This window comes from Phalacrocorax carbo, chromosome 30 (genome assembly GCF_963921805.1).
Source record: "Phalacrocorax carbo chromosome 30, bPhaCar2.1, whole genome shotgun sequence".
NCBI lineage: Eukaryota > Metazoa > Chordata > Aves > Suliformes > Phalacrocoracidae > Phalacrocorax > Phalacrocorax carbo.
In genome coordinates, this window is record NC_087542.1 from 310,924 (window position 1) to 329,541 (window position 18,618).

At 74.0% G+C, this 18,618-nt stretch overlaps 3 protein-coding genes and 2 long non-coding RNA genes across 5 annotated transcripts in view; 3 read left to right on the forward strand and 2 right to left on the reverse strand.

Moving 5' to 3' along the window:
- The first annotated feature begins 7 nt into the window (after positions 1-7).
- LOC135310158 (uncharacterized) lies at positions 8-445 on the forward strand. Its single transcript, XR_010370378.1, has 3 exons — positions 8-35; positions 75-115; positions 179-445. It is a non-coding gene; the product is annotated as an uncharacterized LOC135310158 (long non-coding RNA).
- Positions 339-11,170, reverse strand: RFX1 (regulatory factor X1). Its single transcript, XM_064437248.1, is given in 18 exon segments — positions 339-1,378; positions 2,507-2,552; positions 2,683-2,836; positions 2,914-3,122; positions 5,249-5,398; positions 5,482-5,579; positions 5,665-5,816; positions 5,891-6,000; positions 6,998-7,116; positions 7,201-7,316; positions 7,421-7,540; positions 7,628-7,809; positions 8,552-8,602; positions 8,604-8,895; positions 9,835-9,917; positions 9,992-10,045; positions 10,744-10,850; positions 10,942-11,170. Coding segments are annotated over 18 exon segments (2,409 nt in total). The 5' UTR covers positions 11,141-11,170; the 3' UTR covers positions 339-1,211.
- The window catches only part of YIPF2 (Yip1 domain family member 2), a 46,882-nt gene continuing 31,159 nt past the window's right edge, over positions 2,896-18,618 (forward strand). Inside the window, exon 1 of the mRNA XM_064437255.1 lies at positions 2,896-2,907. The gene's annotated coding sequence lies outside the window, so the exon portion shown is untranslated. The remainder of the gene's footprint in view (positions 2,908-18,618) is intronic.
- On the reverse strand, positions 3,493-4,693 carry LOC135310092 (uncharacterized). Its single transcript, XR_010370363.1, has 3 exons — positions 4,265-4,693; positions 4,070-4,135; positions 3,493-3,693 (listed from the first exon to the last, which is right to left on the reverse strand). It is a non-coding gene; the product is annotated as an uncharacterized LOC135310092 (long non-coding RNA).
- On the forward strand, positions 14,092-17,490 carry CLPP (caseinolytic mitochondrial matrix peptidase proteolytic subunit). Its single transcript, XM_064437187.1, is given in 9 exon segments — positions 14,092-14,207; positions 14,557-14,658; positions 14,969-15,040; positions 15,600-15,695; positions 16,237-16,299; positions 16,301-16,360; positions 16,362-16,427; positions 17,029-17,134; positions 17,214-17,490. Coding segments are annotated over 9 exon segments (756 nt in total). The 5' UTR covers positions 14,092-14,189; the 3' UTR covers positions 17,387-17,490.

The following is an 18,618-nucleotide window of genomic DNA, read 5'->3' on the forward strand; positions in this document are numbered from 1 at the left end:
TCAATCGCCATAGGTTTTGGGGGTGAATCCCCGGGGTTTTGGGGCTAATCCCAGGTTTTTGGGGTTAAGCCCAGGTATTGGGGCAAACCCCATAGGTTTTGGGGCCAATCCTGGGGTTTTGGGGCGAACCCACGGGGTTTTGGGGCGAACCCACGGGGTTTTGGGGCGAACCCCATAGGTTTTGGGGCCAATCCCCAGGGTTTTGGGGTTAAGCCTGGGTTTTGGGGCGAACCCCTGAGGTTTCGGGGTGAACCCACGGGGTTTTGGGGCCAATGCCGGGGTTTTGGGGCGACCCCCCGGGGTTCGGGGCCCCCCCGCGGCGCAGGGAGGGGGGGGGACAAAGACCACGGCGGATTTTATTCTTAAGAAAGAGCTACAAAAGGTAGAAAACAGCTTCTGCGGGGGGAGGGGCGGCGCGGGGGGGCGGGGGGGGGGCGCCTCCCCCCCCCAAATTGTGGTGGGGGTTCGTGGTTTGTTGTTTGTTTTTTTTTTTTCACTCGACGGCGGCCACAAACACCCGCCCCTCCCCCCACCCCCCCCGGGGGGCCCCGGGCGCGCGGGGGGGAGGGGCGGGGGGTACAAAAGCACAAAGTTGATCGAAAACTAGAATGTCTAATGCGGGGGGAGGGGCGGGGGGGGGGGCTGAAGCGCGGGGGGGGGCGGGGGGGGCCCCTTCATGCGGGGGGGTCCTGGCGTAAGGCAGCGGGGGCGGGGGGCATTTGGCACTGGGGGGGGGGGCGGGGGGGCTGCGGGGGCAGGGGTGGCCCCCCAACACCGGGGCGGGGGGGCTCTGTCCCCTCCCCCCTCTCTGTCCTCCCCCCCTCCCCCCCCCGGGGTGTGTTTTGCCCCTCCCACCCCGAGGGTCCCCAAATGCCCCCCCCGGGGGGGGAGGGGCCATCCCCAAATCCTGCAGTTCCCTTTGCTGGAGCGGTGGGGCCCCCCCGCCCCCCCCCCTCCCCCCCCCAAGCCCGGGGGTGTCGCCCCTCCCCCCCCGTCCGGCCCGGGGGGGGCGGGGGGGCTTTGGCACACGCTCCCGGCGCGTTGCTTAAGGCACATGGTCGCCGCCGAGCGACCCCCGGCCCCCCCCGCCCCCCCCCGGCCCCCCCGGGAGCTGCGGGGGGGGGAGGGGATGCGGGGGGGGGCCGGGCGGGGGTGAAAGCGGGCAGGGGGCAGGGTGACCGGGCGGGGCAGGGCGGGGCAGGGCGGGGCCCTCAGCTGGAGGGCAGGGCCTGGACAAAGAGGCCCCGGGCGTCGGTGCGGGGGAGCTTGGCCGGGGTCTCCAGGGGGTCGGGGGGCAGCGCCGCCCCCTCCCCCGCCCCCAGCCCCATCTCCTGCGGCAGCTCCTCGTCGCTCTCCTCCTCCTCCTCCTCTTCCTCGTCTGGGGGGGATGGGACAGCAGGGTTTGGGGCTGGGCATCACCACCAGCACCCCCCACCCCAAACCCTGCCACCGCCCCTTGGCACCGGGCGGGGCGGGGCTCCCTCGGTAGGTTCCAGGGTTAACACGCACACGGGGGCGGGGCTCCCTCGGTAGGTTCCAGGGTTAACACACACACGGGGGCGGGGCTCCCTCGGTAGGTTCTAGGGTTAACACGCACATGGGGGCGGGGCTCCCTCGGTAGGTTCCGGGGTTAACACGCACACGGGGGCGGGGCTCCCTCGGTAGGTTCCAGGGTTAACACGCACACGGGGGCGGGGCTCCCTCGGTAGGTTCTAGGGTTAACACGCACATGGGGGCGGGGCTCCCTCGGTAGGTTCCGGGGTTAACACGCACACGGGGGCGGGGCTCCCTCGGTAGGTTCTAGGGTTAACACGCACACGGGGGCGGGGCTCCCTCGGTAGGTTCCAGGGTTAACACGCACACGGGGGCGGGGCTCCATTGGTGGGTTCCGGGGTTAACATGCACATGGGGGCGGGGCTCCCTCGGTAGGTTCCGGGGTTAACACGCACACGGGGGCGGGGCTCCCTCGGTAGGTTCCAGGGTTAACACGCACACGGGGGCGGGGCTCCCTCGGTAGGTTCCAGGGTTAACACGCACACGGGGGCGGGGCTCCCTCGGTAGGTTCCAGGGTTAACACGCACACGGGGGCGGGGCTCCCTCGGTAGGTTCCAGGGTTAACACGCACACGGGGGCGGGGCTCCCTCGGTAGGTTCCAGGGTTAACACGCACACGGGGGCGGGGCTCCCTCGGTAGGTTCCAGGGTTAACACGCACACGGGGGCGGGGCTCCCTCGGTAGGTTCCAGGGTTAACACGCACACGGGGGCGGGGCTCCCTCGGTAGGTTCCAGGGTTAACACGCACACGGGGGCGGGGCTCCCTCGGTAGGTTCCAGGGTTAACACGCACACGGGGGCGGGGCTCCATTGGTGGGTTCCGGCATTCTCTCTCACACACCCCCACATGCCATCAGTAGGTTTCAGAGTTAACACGCACAGAGAGGGGGGCGCTGCCATGGGGGGGGGCGGGGCTCCCCTGTCCTGGGGGGTGGGTGGGGGAGGGGCGCTTACCTTTGTCAGGGTCCAGGGAGTTGAGGGAACTCGTCAGGTTGGCGAACTGCGGGCGGGGAGTGACCGTCAGGCCCCGGGGACGGGGAGCCTCAACCCCCCCACCCCCACCCCCCACCCCCCACCCCACCCCCCCCCGGGCCGCGGGGGTGCCCCGCGCCCCTGCCCCGCCCCGTCACCTCGCCCATGACGGCGATGGGGCTCTGCCCGCGGGCCTGCGCCACGCGGTGCTCCACCAGGTAGTACATGTACTCGTCGTAGAGCAGGCGGATGAGGTGGAAGGAGCCGAAGCTGGCGGCGCTGCGCAGGGTCAGGTCCCGGATCACCATCGAGCTGCGGGGGGAGGCGCGCGGCGTCACCCGCGGGGGGCGGGGGGGGGCCGCGGGGGCGGGGGGGGGGCGGGCGCCCACCTGTAGAAGGACCACTTGAGGAGGAAGAGCTTGGCGGCGCGGGGGAAGCCGGGGGTGCCCTGGTGGGGCTTGAGGACGCGGGCGACGACGGCGTCCAGCCACGCGGCCCATTGCTCCAGCGAGTTCTGCTGCTGCAGCGTCGCCTTGAAGTCCTGCTCCAGCCGCTGCACGACGCGGTCCTCGCACCGGCACACCCACGAGGCCTGCTCCTGCCGGGCGCGCGGCGGCTGGGACCCCCGCGGCACCCCGACCCGCGCCGGGACCCCCGACCCGCGCCGGGACCCCGACCCGCGCTGGGACCCCGACCCGCGGCTGGGACCCCCGCGGCACCCCGACCCGCGCCGGGACCCCGACCCGCGCTGGGACCCCCGACCCGCGCTGGGACCCCGACCCGCGCTGGGACCCCGACCCGCGCCGGGACCCCGACCCGTGCTGGGACCCCCCGACCCGCGGCAGGGCCACCCCGACCCGCGCTGGGACCCCGACCCGCGCTGGGACCCCGACCCGCGCCGGGACCCCCGACCCGCGCTGGGACCCCGACCCGCGCCGGGACCCCCCGACCCGCGCTGGGACCCCTGACCCGCGCTGGGACCCCCGACCCGCGCTGGGACCCCAACCCGCGGCAGGGCCACCCCGACCCGCGCTGGGACCCCTGACCCGCGCTGGGACCCCCAACCCGTGCTGGGACCCCCGACCCGCAGCAGGGCCACCCCGACCCGCGCTGAGACCCCCGACCCGCGGCAGGGCCACCCCGACCCGCGCTGAGACCCCCGACCCATGCTGGGACCCCCAACCCACGCTGGGACCCCCAACCCGCGGCGGCACCCCCGACCCGCGCCGGACCCCAACCCGCGGCAGGACCCCCGACCCGCGCCAGGACCCCTGACCCGCGGCAGGACCCCCGACCCACGCTGGGACCCCCGACCCGCAGCAGGGCCACCCCAACCCGTGCCAGGACCCCCGACCCACAGTGGCACCCCCAACCCGCGGCGGCACCCCCCGACCCGCGGCAGGGCCACCCTGACCCGCGCTGGGACCCCCCGACCTGCGGCGGCACCCCCGACCCGCAGCAGGGATCCCCGACCCGCAGCAGGGCCAACCCCAACCCGTGCCGGGACCCCCGACCCACGGTGGCACCCCCGACCCGCGGCGGCACCCCCGACCCGCGGCAGGGCCACCCCGGCCCGTGGTGGGACCCCTGACCCGCTCTGGGACCCCCGACCTGTGGCAGAGACCCCCGACCCATGGCAGGATCCCCCAACCTGTGCTGGGACCCCCGACCCATGGCAGGATCCCTCAACCCATGGTGGGACCCCTGACCCATGGCGGGGCCCGCGGCGGGACCCCTAACCCACGGCACAACCCACAGTGGGACCGCTGATACACAGGCGGACCCCCAACCCACGGCATGGCTGCTGACCCAAGGTGGGATGCCCCAACCCACAGCAGGACCCCTGACCCACGGCAGGACCACTGACCCACAGCGGCACCCCCCAGCACATGCTGGGACCCCACAACCCACAGTGGGACCCCCCGGCCCACGGCGCCCTGGTGCACCCAGGAGACCCTCTGCCAAGGTAAAGGGGTGGGGGGGGGACACGACGACATGGACTTCGGGGTCAGGAGTGGCTCTGTGGGGCACCACAGCCCTATGGGGATCCCTGGAGGTGTGGGGCAGCCTGGCCCCACAGCACAGCCTTGCAGCATCCCACAACCCTGCACTGTACCCCAGCCCCAAAACACGCATCAGCCCCACAGCACCCCCCCAGTGCCACAACACACCCCCAGCCCCACAGCACACCCCTCTGCCCCATGGCAGCCCCCCAGCCCCACGGCACAACCCTAGCCCCACGGCGGCACAACCCCAGCCCCACGGCACACCCTCAGCCCCATGGCACGCCTACCCCAGCCCCACAACACAACCCCCAACCCCATGGCATGCTTCCCCCAGCCCCCCAGCACTCCTCCAGCCCTATGGCAGCCCCCCAGCCCCATGGCGTCCTTCCCCCAGCCCCCCAGCACCCCTCCAGCCCCACAGCCCCACAGCACAACCCCAGCCTCATGGCGGCACACCCCCAGCCCCACGGCACCCCCCAGCGCCACGGAACCCCCCCAGCCCCACAACACACCCCCCAGCCCCACGGCACAACCCCAGCCCCACGGCAGCACCCAAACCCATCCCAGAGCACACACCCCCACACCCCCACCCCCCGCCCCGCCATTGACCGTTTTGGGGTGCGCGGGCGCGTTTCAGAAGCGCGGGGGGCCCTGCCCCTCCCCCAGGCCCCCCCGCCCCGTTGCCCCCCAGCCCGTTCCCCGGCGGGGGCGGCGGCACCTGGACGTTGGCGAAGTCGACGCGGTTGAGGTCGCTGAGCATCTGGCTGATCTGCGCCGTGTTCTGCAGGACGGCGCGCGCCGCCTGCGCCAGGTGGTTCAGGGACGTGTAGCGCCGCAGCGTCTGGGCAAAGGCACTTGCTGCCGCCACCTGCCGCGGGGGGGAGGTCGGGGGTCGGCGCCGGGCCCTGAGGGGGGCGGGGGGGCGCCCCACAGCACCCCCCGCCAGCCCACCTTCACGCGGACCATCTCCTCGGGGATGTTGATCATGGCGTTGGTCAGCCAGCTCTCCAAACTCTTGGCGAAATTGCGGATCGCTTGCGTCAAGGCACCTGGGGGGGGGAGGGGGGGGGCGTGGGGTGAGGAGGGGGCGCCGGCGGGGGGGCGGGGGGGCGCGGGGGGGCCGCGGGGACGCACTGGGGATGGGCCGCAGCACGTCGGGGATGAGGATCTCCACCAGCCCCTGGTAGAGCGCGTGGTCGCAGTCCTTGGCCCACCGCAGCACGGGCTCGTACTTGGAGAGGGCGACGAGGCGGCTCTTGGGGAGGCGTTTCTCCGCCTCGTCGTGGCTGTGGGGAGGGGGAGGTCACCGGGGCCGCGGCACCGCGGCGTGGGACCCCCCCCGCCCCGCCCCGGCACTCACACGGCGCCGGGGGCCGCCTCGCCGGGGGGGCTCAGGCTGCAGCGCCAGAAGGTTTTCCACAGCGTCTCCACCAGCGTGAACTGGAGGTTGATCATCACGTCCACGATGGCCTGGGCGGGGAAAGGGGGTGTCGTGGGGGGGTGGGGGGGGTTCCCCGTGTCACCTGGGGGTCCCCGTGTCACCCTGGGGGGGTCCCTGTATCCCTCTGGGGGTCCCCGTGTCACCTGGGGATCCTCATGTCACCCTGGGGGGGTCCCTGTATCCCTCTGGGGGTCCCCGTGTCCCTCAAGGGGTCCCTGTGTCACCTGGGGGTGCCCATGTCCCTCTGGGGGTCCCTGTGTCCCTCTGGGGGTCCCTGTGTCACCTCGGGGGGTTCCTGCATCCCCGGGGAGGGCCCAAGTCCCTCAAGGATCCTGATGTCACTTTGAGGGGGACCCCATGTCCTTCAGGGGGTCCCCATGTCACGTCAGGGGGTCCCTGTGTCCCTGGGGGGGTCCCCATCCCTGCAGGAGGTCCCTGTGGCCACAGTGTCCCCAGGGTGTCCCCAAGCCCCTGGGGTCCCCATCCCTGGGGAGCCCCCCAGGGTCCCCCCACTGCCCCCACCTCTGGGTTCCCCATGGGGTCCCCATCCCTGGGGAGCCCCCCAGGGTCCCCCCACTGTCCCCGCCTCTGGGTTCCCCATGGGGTCCCCATCCCTGGGGAGCCCCCCAGGGTCCCCCCACTGCCCCCACCTCTGGGTTCCCCATGGGGTCCCCATCCCTGGGGAGCCCCCCAGGGTCCCCCCACTGTCCCCGCCTCTGGGTTCCCCATGGGGTCCCCATCCCTGGGGAGCCCCCCAGGGTCCCCCCACTGTCCCCACCTCTGGGTTCCCCATGGGGTCCCCATCCCTGGGGGTCTCTCTGGGGGTCCCCATCCCTAGGGGTCTCCCCACTGTTCCCATCCTTAGGGATGTCTTTTGGGTCCCCCCGGGGTCCCCATCCCTGCTGCCCCACCCCTGAGGGTGTTTGTTGGGGCTCCCACCCCCGGGGTCCCCCTGCTGCCCCCGCCCCCAGGGCTGTCTCTGGGGTCCCCCCCCCGCCCCCGGGGGTGCGCGGCCCCCCGCCCCACCTCGCAGTGCTCGCGGTAGAGCAGCTGGAAGGCCTTGACGTCCTCGGCGCCGGCGCCCTCGGGCAGCGCCTTCCCCTGCAGCTCCACCTCGGGGAAGTCGGGCAGCGCGCGGGAGGCGTCTGCGGGGGGCGCGGGGGGTTACGGGGGGCCGGGGGGGCCGCGGGGGGCCGCGGGGGGGCTGTGGGGGGCGCTGGGGGGCTCACCCAGGAACTGCTGGTACTGCTGGACCTGGGTGCTGATGTCGGAGAGGCCGGCGGGCGGCTGCTGCCCCACGGCCACGCCGTTGGTCACCCCCTCCATCTTCTGGATGGGCTTCAGCCTGGGGGGGGGGCGGGATGGGATGCACAGAGGGGGCTCGGGGAGGGTGGGGGGGGCCCCCGCCGGGCGCGGGGCGGGGTCTGCGGGTGGGGTGCGGGGTCTCACCGCTGCTTCTGCGCGAAGGGCTGCTGGCGCATGGCGAGGTGCTGCTGGTCCTCGACGAGCCGCAGCAGCGGGGAGCCGGCCTTGATGCGCAGCCCGTAGTAATGGTACTTGGAGTTACCCCTGCGGGGAAAGCGGGGCGGCGGGAGGTGGGTCGGGGGGGGGCTCCGGCGGGCGCCGGGGGGGTGGGGGGGGGGCGGGGACCCCCACCTGGTGCCCAGGCGCCGGGTGCGCAGCCCCATGAAGACGGAGCGGATGAGTTTGCCGAAGGAGGCGGCGTTGACGGGCTCCAGCTTGTGCTGCTGGCAGTGCAGCAGGTAGTGGCAGTAGAGCGTGCTGCGCGGCAGGCTCACCCCCTCCGCCGTCTCGTAGTTGTCCAGCAGCCAGTGCACCTGCGGGGGGGGCGGGGGGGGACGGCGGGGGGCGAGGGGGGGGGCGGGGGGGGGCGAGGGGGGGGCGTCACCCCCGCCCCCACCCCGCCCCGCCCCCAAAACCCACCCCCAAACGCCGCCCGGCCCCGGGATCCCTGCCCCGACCACCCGCGCTGGGGGGATGCGTGTGTTCCCCCCACCCCAAATTTACATTCCGCCCCCCCCCCCCCCCCAAACTGGGGCTGTGGTGTCACCCACCGCCCCCCCCAAGCCATGCTCCGCCCCCCCCAGGCCATGCTCCCCCCCTTTTTGGGCCCATTCCCCTCCAAATCTTCCATCTTCCCCCCAACCCTTCAGGCAGGGCCCCTCCCCCCACAAGGGCTTTCCCCACCCCCCCACCCCCAAGCTCCCATGCCCCCCCAAAGGCTGCCCCCCCCAAACTCCCCATTTCACCCCAAAACACCCCACAAAGTTGCTGCCCGCCCCCCACAATCCCAGCCCCATTTTCCCCCTAAACCTCCCAGTTTTCCCCCAAACCCCCCACCCGGGGGGGCTCCCCGTGATGGGACAGGCCGCCCCCCCCCCCGCCCAAACCCCTCTGTTTCCCCCCCAAACAACCTCTCAGGGGCGCCCCCCCCAACCCCAGCCCCATTATCCCCCAACCCCCCCCATTTCCCCCCCCGCCCGTTTCCCCTCCCCGTGCGTTTTCCCCCCAAACCCCCCCTTCCCCCCCCCTTCCCCCACCCCGTCCGGGGGGGCTCACCGTGGCGGGGGAGGCGCGGGTGGTGTGCGAGTAGGCCTGGCCGCCCCCCCCCCCCCAGCACGTACCCCCCCTGGATGACGTAGGTGCCGGCAGCGGCGCCGGGGGGGCCGGGGGCGGCGGGGGGGGCCGCACCGGAGCTGGGGGGCGGCGGGGGCGGGGGGGCGCTCCCCAAGATTTGACCCCCCGAGACGTACATGGGGGCGGGGGGGTTGGCGGGGGCTGCCTGCGAGCTGGGGGGGGGGGGGCTGGGCTGCACCGCGGCCCCCCCCGGCCCCTCGAAGTAGCCGCCGGCGGCGCTTTGCCCGTAGAGGGGGGCGTCGGCGAAGGGGTACGGCCCGGGGCGGCTGGGGGCAGAGAGAGGGGTCAGGGGGGCAGAGAGAGGGGGTGGGGGGGTCAGAGGGGCAGAGAGAGGGGTCAGGGGGGCAGAGAGAGGGGGTGGGGGGGTCAGAGGGGCAGAGAGAGGGGTCAGGGGGGCAGAGAGAGGGGGTGGGGGGGTCAGAGGGGCAGAGAGAGGGGTCAGGGGGGCAGAGAGAGGGGGTGGGGGGGTCAGAGAGAGGGGGCAAGGGGGGCAGAGAGGGGGGTCAGGGGGGTCGGGGGGGTCAGGGGGGACAGAGAGAGGGGGTGGGGGGGTTAGAGGGGGGGCAGGGGGCGGGGGGGCAGAGAGAGGGGTCAGGGGGGTCGGGGGGGTCAGGGGGGACAGAGAGAGGGGGTGGGGGGGTCGGGGGGGGCAGGGGGCGGGGGGGCAGAGAGAGGGGTCAGGGTGGGCAGAGAGAGGGGTCAGGGTGGGCAGAGAGAGGGGTCGGGGGGGCAGAGGGGGGCAGGGGGGTGGGGGGGCAGAGAGAGGGGTCAGGGGAGGTTACAGGGGGTCAGGGGGGCAGAGAGGGGGGTCATAGAGAGGGAGTCAAGAGGGGTCAGGGGTGGTTACAGGGGGGTCGGGGGGGTCAGAGGGGGGGTCAGGGGGGCGGGGGGCAGAGAGAGCGGTCGGGGGTCAGAGGGTGGGGGTCAGGGGGGCAGAAGATGGGGGTCAGGGGGGCAGAGAGGGGGGGCAGAGAGGGGGTTTGGGGGAGGCAGGGGGGCAGGGAGGTCAGAGAAGGGGGTCGGGGGGTCACGGGGGGGTCAGGAGGGTTGAAGGGGGGCAGAGAGAGGGGGGTCGGGGGGACAAGGGGGGTCAGGGGGCAGAGAGAGGGGGGTCGGGGGGACAGAGAAGGGCTGTCAGATAAGGAGGGCTCAGGTGGGGGGGCTCGGGCAGGGTCCCCCCCGCCCCCCCAGGGACACACACTCACATGGCGCTGGGGGCGAAGCTGCCGTCGCCCCCCTCCACGTAGGGGGTGGGGTACACGTGCTGCACCGGGGGGAGGGGCTGCACCTGGGGGGCGGGGGGGGTTAGGGTGCTGCCCCGCGCCCCCCCCGCCCCCCCGCCCCCCCCCGCGCCCCGCTCACCTCCTGGGGGGGGCCGGCCTTGGGGGCGGCGCCGCTGCTGGGGGCCGGGGAGCGCTGGGGGCAGAGGGGGGGTCGGGGGGGTGGGGGTGGGGGTTGGGGACCCCCTCCCCCGCCCCGGAATGCCGGGGGTGGGTCGCCACCCCCTCCCCCACCCCCCCCCGGGTGGGCACTGGGGCGTCCCCCTCCCCCCGCTGGGTTTGGGGGGCCCTTAAGGGGGGAGGGGTCCCCACACACAGCCCCCTTTGCCCCATCTAGGTTGGGGGGGGGATGGACGGACCGTCGGGGGGGGGGGGCGTTAGGGGTTTCCCACATACCCCCCCTTCCCCATTCTTGGGTTTGGGGGGGCTCCTTAAAAGGGCGGAGGGGTCCCTTGTGCAACTCCCCCTCCCGCTCCCTATTTTTGGGGTTTGGGTGGGTCCGTAAAGGGGGAGGGGTCCCCCTGCCCACACTTTGCCCCGTCAGGGTTTGGGCGGTCCCTCTGGGGGGAGGGGTCTCCATGCCCCCCCCCCTTTGCCCCATCAGGGTTGGGGGGGGCGTCCCTCAGGGGGGAAGGTTGCCCCCACCCCCCCACCCCCCTTCGCCCCAGCTTTGGACTCAGGGGGGCCCCTCGGGGGGAGGAGGGCCCCCCACGCCCCCCCATACCCCTCCCCCCACATCGCCCCGTGGGGGCTGGGGGGTCCCTCCGGGGGGAGGGGCCCCCCGCCCCGCCCCGCCCCGCCCGCGCGCCCCCCCCCCCCCCCCGCGGGTCCCACCTGGGTGCCGGGGCCCGGCTGCACCCCGGGGCTGGGCCCGGCCGGGGGGGGCGCGGGGGGGGCGGGGCTGCCCTCGGACACCGCCTCTCCGGGCCGCAGGGCGCCCTCTGCCGGCGGGGAGAGAGCGTCACGGCCCGCCCCGCCCCCCGCGGGGCGGGGCGGGGCGGGGGCGGGGCGGGGGGCGGGGCGGTCACTCACCCGCCACCGTCACGACGATGTACTGCTGGGGGGGGGGCGCGGGGGGCGCGGGCGGGGCGGGGGGCGGCGCGGGGGGGGCGGGGCCCCCCGGCAGCTCCGCCCCGAAGGGGGGGGCGGGGGCGGTGGGGGGCGGGGCGGCCGGCGGCGGCTGCTGCTGCGTCGGCGCTGTCAGCTCCGTGACGTAGGTCTGCGTTGCCATGGCGACGGGGGGGGCGGGGCGGGCGCGGTGGGGGGGCGCCTGGGGGGGGGAGGGACGGGGCGGGGGGAGGAGGGGGAAGAGACAAAAATCAGCGGGGGGAGGGGCGCCGCGGCCTGGCACGTGCTGCCCTGTGATGTCGCTGAGTGACATCACACAGCAACACCCCTGCGACGTCAGGGCAGAGCGGGGGGGGGGAGGGCGGGGTCGCGGTGATGTCACTGGCTGGAGTTCCCCCCGCGGCGCCAGCCCGTGGTGACGTCAGGCAGCGACCTCACAACATGATGTCACAGCGTGCCCTCGTGGCAGGGCGGTGACGTCAGCTCAGCCCGCCCGTGACGTCTCCCTACCCCCGCCCCCCCGCACTGTCATCGCCACCCGGGTGTGACGTCACGGGGTGACGTCACAGCACGGCACATTCCCCCACCGGGCGCTGCCTCCCCGACCTGACGTCACGAAGCCCCGCCCCCAGCAGCGGGTGACACGTGACGTTGGGGAGGCTGCGTGACCTCGGCCCATGACATCACAGCGTGACGTGACGTCACGGCCGGCAGCCCGCGGGGGAGGGGGAGGAGGGGCCGGAGGGGGAGGGGCGTCCCTCCCTCCCGCCCGCCGCCATTGGCTCCCCCCGCCCCCCGCCTCCCCCCATTGGCCCGCCCGCCCGCCAATGGCCGCGCCGCGCGCCAGGCCCCGCCCCTCCCGGCTCCATCCCGTCGCCGCCGCCGGGCCCGGCCCCCCCCCCCCGCCTCCGCCCCCCTCTCCCCTCCCCCCTCCCTTCCCCTCCCCCCCGCCGCCATCTTGCCCCGCCCCGCCCCGACCCACCTGCGCGGGGGGGCCCGGGGGGGGCCCGGGCCGGGCGCGGCGCGGCGGGACGGAGCCGGGGGGCGCGGGGGGGTCCGGGGGGCGGCGAGGGGGTCCGAGGGGCGGCGCGGCTCCGGGGGGCCGGGGGGGGGCCGGGCCGGGCCGGGCGCGGCGGGGCGATGGCGGCCGCGCCGTCCCTCACCGGGGCAACTGTTGCTACCGCCCGGGCGGTGGGCGGGGCCTCGCCGCGCCACGCCCCCCCCGCGCGCGCCCGTTGGCCGCTCCGAGCCGCCGCCGCGCGCCCGTTGGCTGTTGCCCCGCAGCCGCCCCGCCCTCGCCGCCGCGCTCATTGGCCGCCCCGCTCGTCCGTCGGCGCTTCCTGAGGGCGGGGGGGCGGGGGGCGGGGCTGCGCGGGGAGCTGGCGGACGCCCATTGGCCGGCGAGGATGTCGGTCGGCGGCGCGCGGGGGGGGGGCGGGGCGGACGCGCGTGCGCGGTGGCGGGGGCTGCCGGGAGCTGTGGTCCGGCCGGGGGCGCCCCGTGACGTCACGGCGGCGTGACGTCAGGCGAGGCCAGTTTCCCTTAGGTTTTCCCCCTTCCTTCCCCCCCCCCGCCCCGGCTGCAAAACCGCGGGGCCTCCGGGGACCGGGGGCGGGGCTGGTTATGGGGCAGGATGTGGGGCGGGACAGGGGGGCCACGAGGCTGGTTATGGGGCAGGATGGGGGGTGGGGCTGTAGGGCCAGGTGTGGGGCAGGATGGGGGCCCTTGGAGCTGGTTATGGGGCCCCATAACACTCCATGTGGGGTAGCCAGAGCCACCCCCCCCAGTCCCACAGCCCCAGACCCAGACCCAGCCCCACCACCCCTGGTGCTGGGGAAGCTGTGGGGGGCACTTGGCCGGTGCAGAGACCCCCCCCATGACCTCCTGTGCCCCACGGCGGGTCCCAGCGGCATGTGGGGCCGACAGCGGGGTCCAGGGGGCACTGGGGTCCCCTGTAAGGTCCTGGGGGTCCCTGGCGGGGGGGTGCAGGGATGGGGGGCAGGGGTGGAGGGTCGAGGGGGAGCGATAATGAGGAGGCTCATCAGCCAGGTGGGGTCATTAGCGGCTGGGGGCAATTAGTGACTGGGGTAATTAATGGGGGTGATGGGGGGGAGGGATGGGGTGACGGGGGGGTGGGGGGGGGGGAGGGGGTCCCCGGCGATCAGGGCTGGGCAGTGGGTGCTCATTAGTGCTAAGGGGGCAATTAGTGCTGCTGGGGGTAATTAGTGGGGGGGGCTCTCAGGGTGGTTGGGGGATTAACGCTAATGAGGGGGATTAATGCTAATGAGCGGGACCGGCCCCGATAAGGGGGTCAGTGGGAGGGGGGCGGTTAATGGGCAGTAATTAACGGGGCCGGAGGTAGTTGAGGGGGGGTCAGTAGCCCCCTGAGCAGGGCCCCTCCCCCCACAGGTGCCACCGGGCACTGGCTGCCCCTGACCCCTGCCGGCCCTGCAGGGCGCCCGACCCCCCCACCGCCCGCAGCCCCCCATCCCCCTCCCCACAGAGGGGCTCTGTAGTGGCTTACAGGGGGTCTACAGGAGCTGTACAGGGATCCACAAGGGGGTACAGAGTCTAATTATGGCTCTATAGGAGGCTTAGAGATACGCTATAGAGCTCTATAAGACTTCTATAGGGTCCTGTAAGGCATTTGTAGAGCATGTATGAGGATTTATAACATCTCTGTAGGGGCCTATGAGGGTTTGTAGAAGCTTTAGAAGGGTCTGTAGAAAGTCTATAGGGGATCTGTAGGGGTCTATGGGGGGCTCATAGGGGGTCTATCGGAGCTCCACAGGGCCCTATAAAGGCTTTACGGGGCACGTACAGGACCTCAATATGGGCTCTGTAGGAACTGCGTGAGTCTACAACAACCTGCAGGGACTCCGGAGGGGATCTAGAGGGGGCTGGAAGAGCTTACGAGGGCTCTGCAGGGGCTCACAGAGGGATTACAGCGGTTTATAGGGGTCTGCAAAGCACCTCCACCAGCTCTACGGGGGGTCTGCGGCGGTCTATGGGGCTCTATAGGGCCCTGCCGGGGGTCTCTGGGGGTCCGTCGGGCCCCGGCGGTGTCATGGCGGCCGGGCCGCGGGCGCGACGGGAAATGTAGTCATAGGCGTCACGTGACGGGGCGGGGCGGGCACGGGGTGCCGGGGAGGTCACGTGCGGCGCGCTCTGAGCACTTCCGGGGCGCAAAAGCGCTTCCGGGTCGGGTCGCCATGGGGCCCGGGGTGACGGTGAGGGGCCGGGGGGCTCGGGGGGCTCCGGGGGGTCGGTGAGGGGCCGGGGGGGGCGTCGGGGGACCGGAAAGGGGGGGGCCGGTCCCGGGAGGGAGCGCCTCTGGGCGTCCCGGGACCAGGGGGCAGGGGTGGGTTACGGGGGTCCCGGTTATGGGGGGGGCCTTTTTGGGGGTGCCGGTCATGGGGGCGGTCCCGGTTACGGGGAGGGTGATTTATTGGGGGTCCTCGTCATGGGGGTGGCGGTTCTGGGGGGTCCCGGCTGAGGGGGGGGAGCTCAGGGGGTCCCAGGGCCGTTGCTGGGGGTGTCCCGGGGTGTCCCGGCCGCCCTGACACCCGCCCCCCGCAGCGCGCCCTGTGCCGGGCCTGGGGGGTGGCCGCCCACCGCAGCCTCCACGGGACGGCGCCTGCCCGCAGCCCCCCCCTCATCCCCATCGTGGTGGAGCAGACGGTGAGTCTTGGGGGGCCTGACCCCCCGACCCCCCCCGTGACCCCCCGTGAGCCCCTCTGAGCCACCCCCAACGCCCCCCTCATCCCCATCGTGGTGGAGCAGATGGTGAGTCTTGGGGGGCCTGACCCCCCGATCCCCCCGTGACCCCCCGTAAGCCCCTCTGAGCCACCCCCAACGCCCCCCTCATCCCTATTGCGGTGGAGAAGATGGTGAGTTGGGGGGGCTGACCCCTCCCCCCCTGACCCTGCCGTCACCCCATGACCCCCCTGACCCTGCCATGACCCCCCTGACCCCGGTGACCCCGCCGCAGGGCCGGGGCGAGCGCGCCTACGACATCTACTCCCGCCTCCTGCGCGAGCGAATTGTCTGCGTCATGGGGCCGGTGAGTGGGGCGGGCGGGGGTGCCCCAAATCCTGACCCCTGGGGACCCCCCTGATCCCCTGAGATCCCCCCATGGACCCCCTGGGGACCCCCCAAACTCTCTGGAGACCCTCCCTGAACCCTTGGAGGCCCCCCAGAGCTCCAGGAACCCCCCCAAGCCCCTGGGGACACTTCCCAAACCCTTGGAGACCCCCTCTGAATTTTCCTGGGACCCCCTGAATGCCCTGGAGACCCCCCCCCAGACCACTGGGACCCTTCTGACCCCTTGAGGACACTCTCTGAACCCCGCGCAGAGCCCCCTAGATCCCCTGGGGAGACCCCCGACTGCCCTGGAGACGCCCCCAAGCCCCCTGGGGAGCCCCCACAACCTCTTGAAGACCCCCAGATCCCCTTGGGAGCCTCTCCAGGCCCATGGGGACCTTCCCTGAACACCCTGAAGGCTGCTCAAGTCCCCTGGGGACACCCCTGGGACCCCTTCTGAACCCCCCGGGGAGCCCCCCTGACCCCTTGGAGAACCCGCAGCCCCCTGGGGACCCCCCCGGGCCCCCACCTCCCCGCAGATCGATGACAGCCTGGCCAGCCTGGTCATCGCGCAGCTGCTGTTCCTGCAGTCGGAGAGCAACAAGAAACCCGTCCACATGTACATCAACAGCCCGGTGTGAGCGGTCGTTGGTGGGGTCCCGGGGGCGCTGTGGGGGGATGTGGGTGTTCTGGAGGGGCTGTGGGGGGCTCGCTTGGGCTGGGGGGGGGGCTGGGGGGGTCCTGAGGGGAGCTGTGGTGGGTCCTGGGGGGGGTCTGTGGGGGTCCCAGAGGGAGCTCTGGGGGGCTGTGGGGGTTCTCAGAGGGAACTGTGGGAGTCCTTGAGGGGCTGTGGGGGGGTCCCGAGGGGAGCTGTGGTGGGTCCTGGGGGCGCTGTGGGGGGCTGGGGTTGGGCTGGGGGGGTCTGGGGGAGTTCCAGAGGGAGCTGTGTGGGGGTCCCTGAAGGGCTGTGGGGGCCCCAGAGGGAGCTGTGGGCGGCTATGGGGTTCTGGGGGGAGCTGTGGGTGCTCCAGGAGAGCTGTGGGTGCTCCAGGAGGGCTGTGGGGGGGCTCGGTTGGGCTGTGGGGGTCTGGGTGGGGGGAGCTGTGGTGGGTCCGGGGTTGGGCTGTGGGGGGTCCCGGGGGGGTGTGGGGGGCCCCGCAGTGACGCGGTGCCGCAGGCGGGTCCGTGACGTCGGGGCTGGCCATCTACGACACGATGCAGTACGTGCTGACGCCCGTGCTGCACGTGGTGCGTGGGGCAGGCGGCCAGCATGGCCTCGCTGCTGCTGGCGGCGGGGGCGCGGGGGGCAGCGCCACGCCCTGCCCAACGCCCGCATCATGGTGCACCAGCCCTCGGGGGGCGCGCGGGTACGGGCTACGGGGGGCTACGGGGGGTGGGGGGCACCAGCCCTCGGGGGCAGGTGTGGGGACAGGGGAGCACCCCTGGGCATCAGTGGCACTGGGCTTGGGTGGGGGTGGTGAGTATGGGGGGCACCGGGTGTGGGGGGGGGGCACCCCTGGGCGTGGGGGGGCACAGGGGGGCAGCAGCCCTCAGGGAGATGGGGGGGCCCTGGGGGGGAGAGCAGGGGTACTGGGGGGGCACTGAGGACACCCCCCTCGGGGGGGTGGGGGCTGCCCAGCCATGGCGGGGGGTGGGGGAAGGTGGGGATGGGGATGGCGTCTGGGGGGGTGCGACACCCCCATGGGGGGCAAGGAGGGACCCCCCAGGGATGGGGATGGGGCTGGGACCCCCGAGACCCACCCCAGAGTGGGGCTGGGAACCCCCTGGGGTGGGGGGTGGGACCTCTCTGGGGACAGGACCAGACCCCCTGTGGGTGGCAGAACCCCCCAGGGGATGCCATGGGTGGGCTGAGCCCCACGTCCCTGGGGCGGGGGGGGGCGGGGAGGTGCGGGGTGTCCCTGTGTGACCCCCCCACGCCCCCCACCCCCCCGCCGCGTCCCCCCGCAGGGCCAGGCCACCGACATCGCCATCCAGGCGGAGGAGATCCTGCAGCTCAAGCGCCAGATCAACGGCCTCTACGCCAAACACACGGGGCAGCCCCTCCCCGTCATCGGTGAGACCCCCCCCCCCGGCCCCTCCCCTGGCCCCCCCGGCCCCCCCCCGGCCCCCCTGACCCCCCCGCGCCCCCCCAGAGGCGGCCATGGAGCGGGACCGCTACCTCAGCCCCGTGGAGGCGCAGGAATTCGGGATCCTGGACCGGGTGCTGGTGCACCCCCCGCCCCGCGGCGAGGACGAGCCCCTCCTGGTGCAGAAGGAGCCCCCCCAAACCCCCCCTGCGCCCCCCAACACCCCCCCGGCACCCTGAGACCCCCCCGGGGGTGTGGGGGGGCTGGGGGGCCCCTGTGCTCCCCCCTCCCCCACCCAGCGTTGCTGTACCCCAAGACGGAATTAAAGGGCTGCGGACCCCGACTGCGGGTTTGGGGGGGCCGCGCGCCCCCCGCTGTGTCCCCTGCTCTGCGTCTGCCCCACACTTGGGGGGTGTCCCACCCCACAGCCCCCCCACATATGGCCTAAGGCCCCCCAGGACTCCACACACGTGCCCTGTGGCCCCCGGGGACCCTCCACATGTGCCCCACAGACCCCCGGGACACCCCCCCGCACACACACACGCCCTGTGGCCCCCCAGGACCCCGACCCCCCCAGTGCCCCATGGACCCCCCCCCCCAGGACCCTCCACACATGCCTTGTGGCCCCCCAGGACCCGCCCCCCTGTGCCCCACGGACCCCCGGGACCCCCCCCCAGGACCCCCCCCACGTGACCTGCACCCCCCCACTCGGGACCCCCCAAAAGAACTACAAATCCCGTCGTGCCTCGCGCCCGGCGTTCATTGGCCGCCGCCGTCCAATGGGAGAGGGGGGCGGGGCCTGGCGGGCTATTTAAGCGCCGCCGCGGGAGGGCGGGGCCTGTCCGGGAGCGGAGCGGTGGGGCGGGGGGTGGGGGGGCGGTTTTTGGGGGGCTCTGAGTGGGGGCTGTGGGGAGGGGGAGGCTTCTGGGGGGGCTGCGGGGCGGGTTGGGGGGCAGAGGGGCCTTGGGGCGGCTGTTTTGGGGGGCCGGAGGGGGCAGAGACGCCTTGGGGGGCCCGTGAGGCAGGTGGGGGGGGGGGGGGCACAGCGGCCTCGGGGGGCTGTGGGGCTGGCTGTGGGTTCGGGGGGGGGGCCGGGGGGCAGGTTGGGGGCAGAGGGACCGTGCAGGGCTGTTTGGGGGCCGCAGGGGCCTTGTGCGGCTGTGGGGTGGGGTGGGGGTTCAGGGGGGCTGTGGCGCAGGTTGGGGGGGCACAGAGGACTTGGGGCCCTGTTTGGGGGGCGGGGGGGGCACAGGGCCCTTGGGAGGGGCTCTTCGGGGGTACAAGGCCCTTCGGGGGGCTGTGGGTCGGGTTGGGGGGCAGAGGGGCCTTGGGGGCTGTGTGGGAGCCCCAGGGGGCACAGGAGCCTTGGGGGGCTGTGGGGGGCCCCGTGGGGCGGGTTGGGGGGCAGCTGAGCCCCCCCGGACCCCATCTTCGCCCCCCCCCAGGTCCCAGCCCCGGGCCATGGACAGCC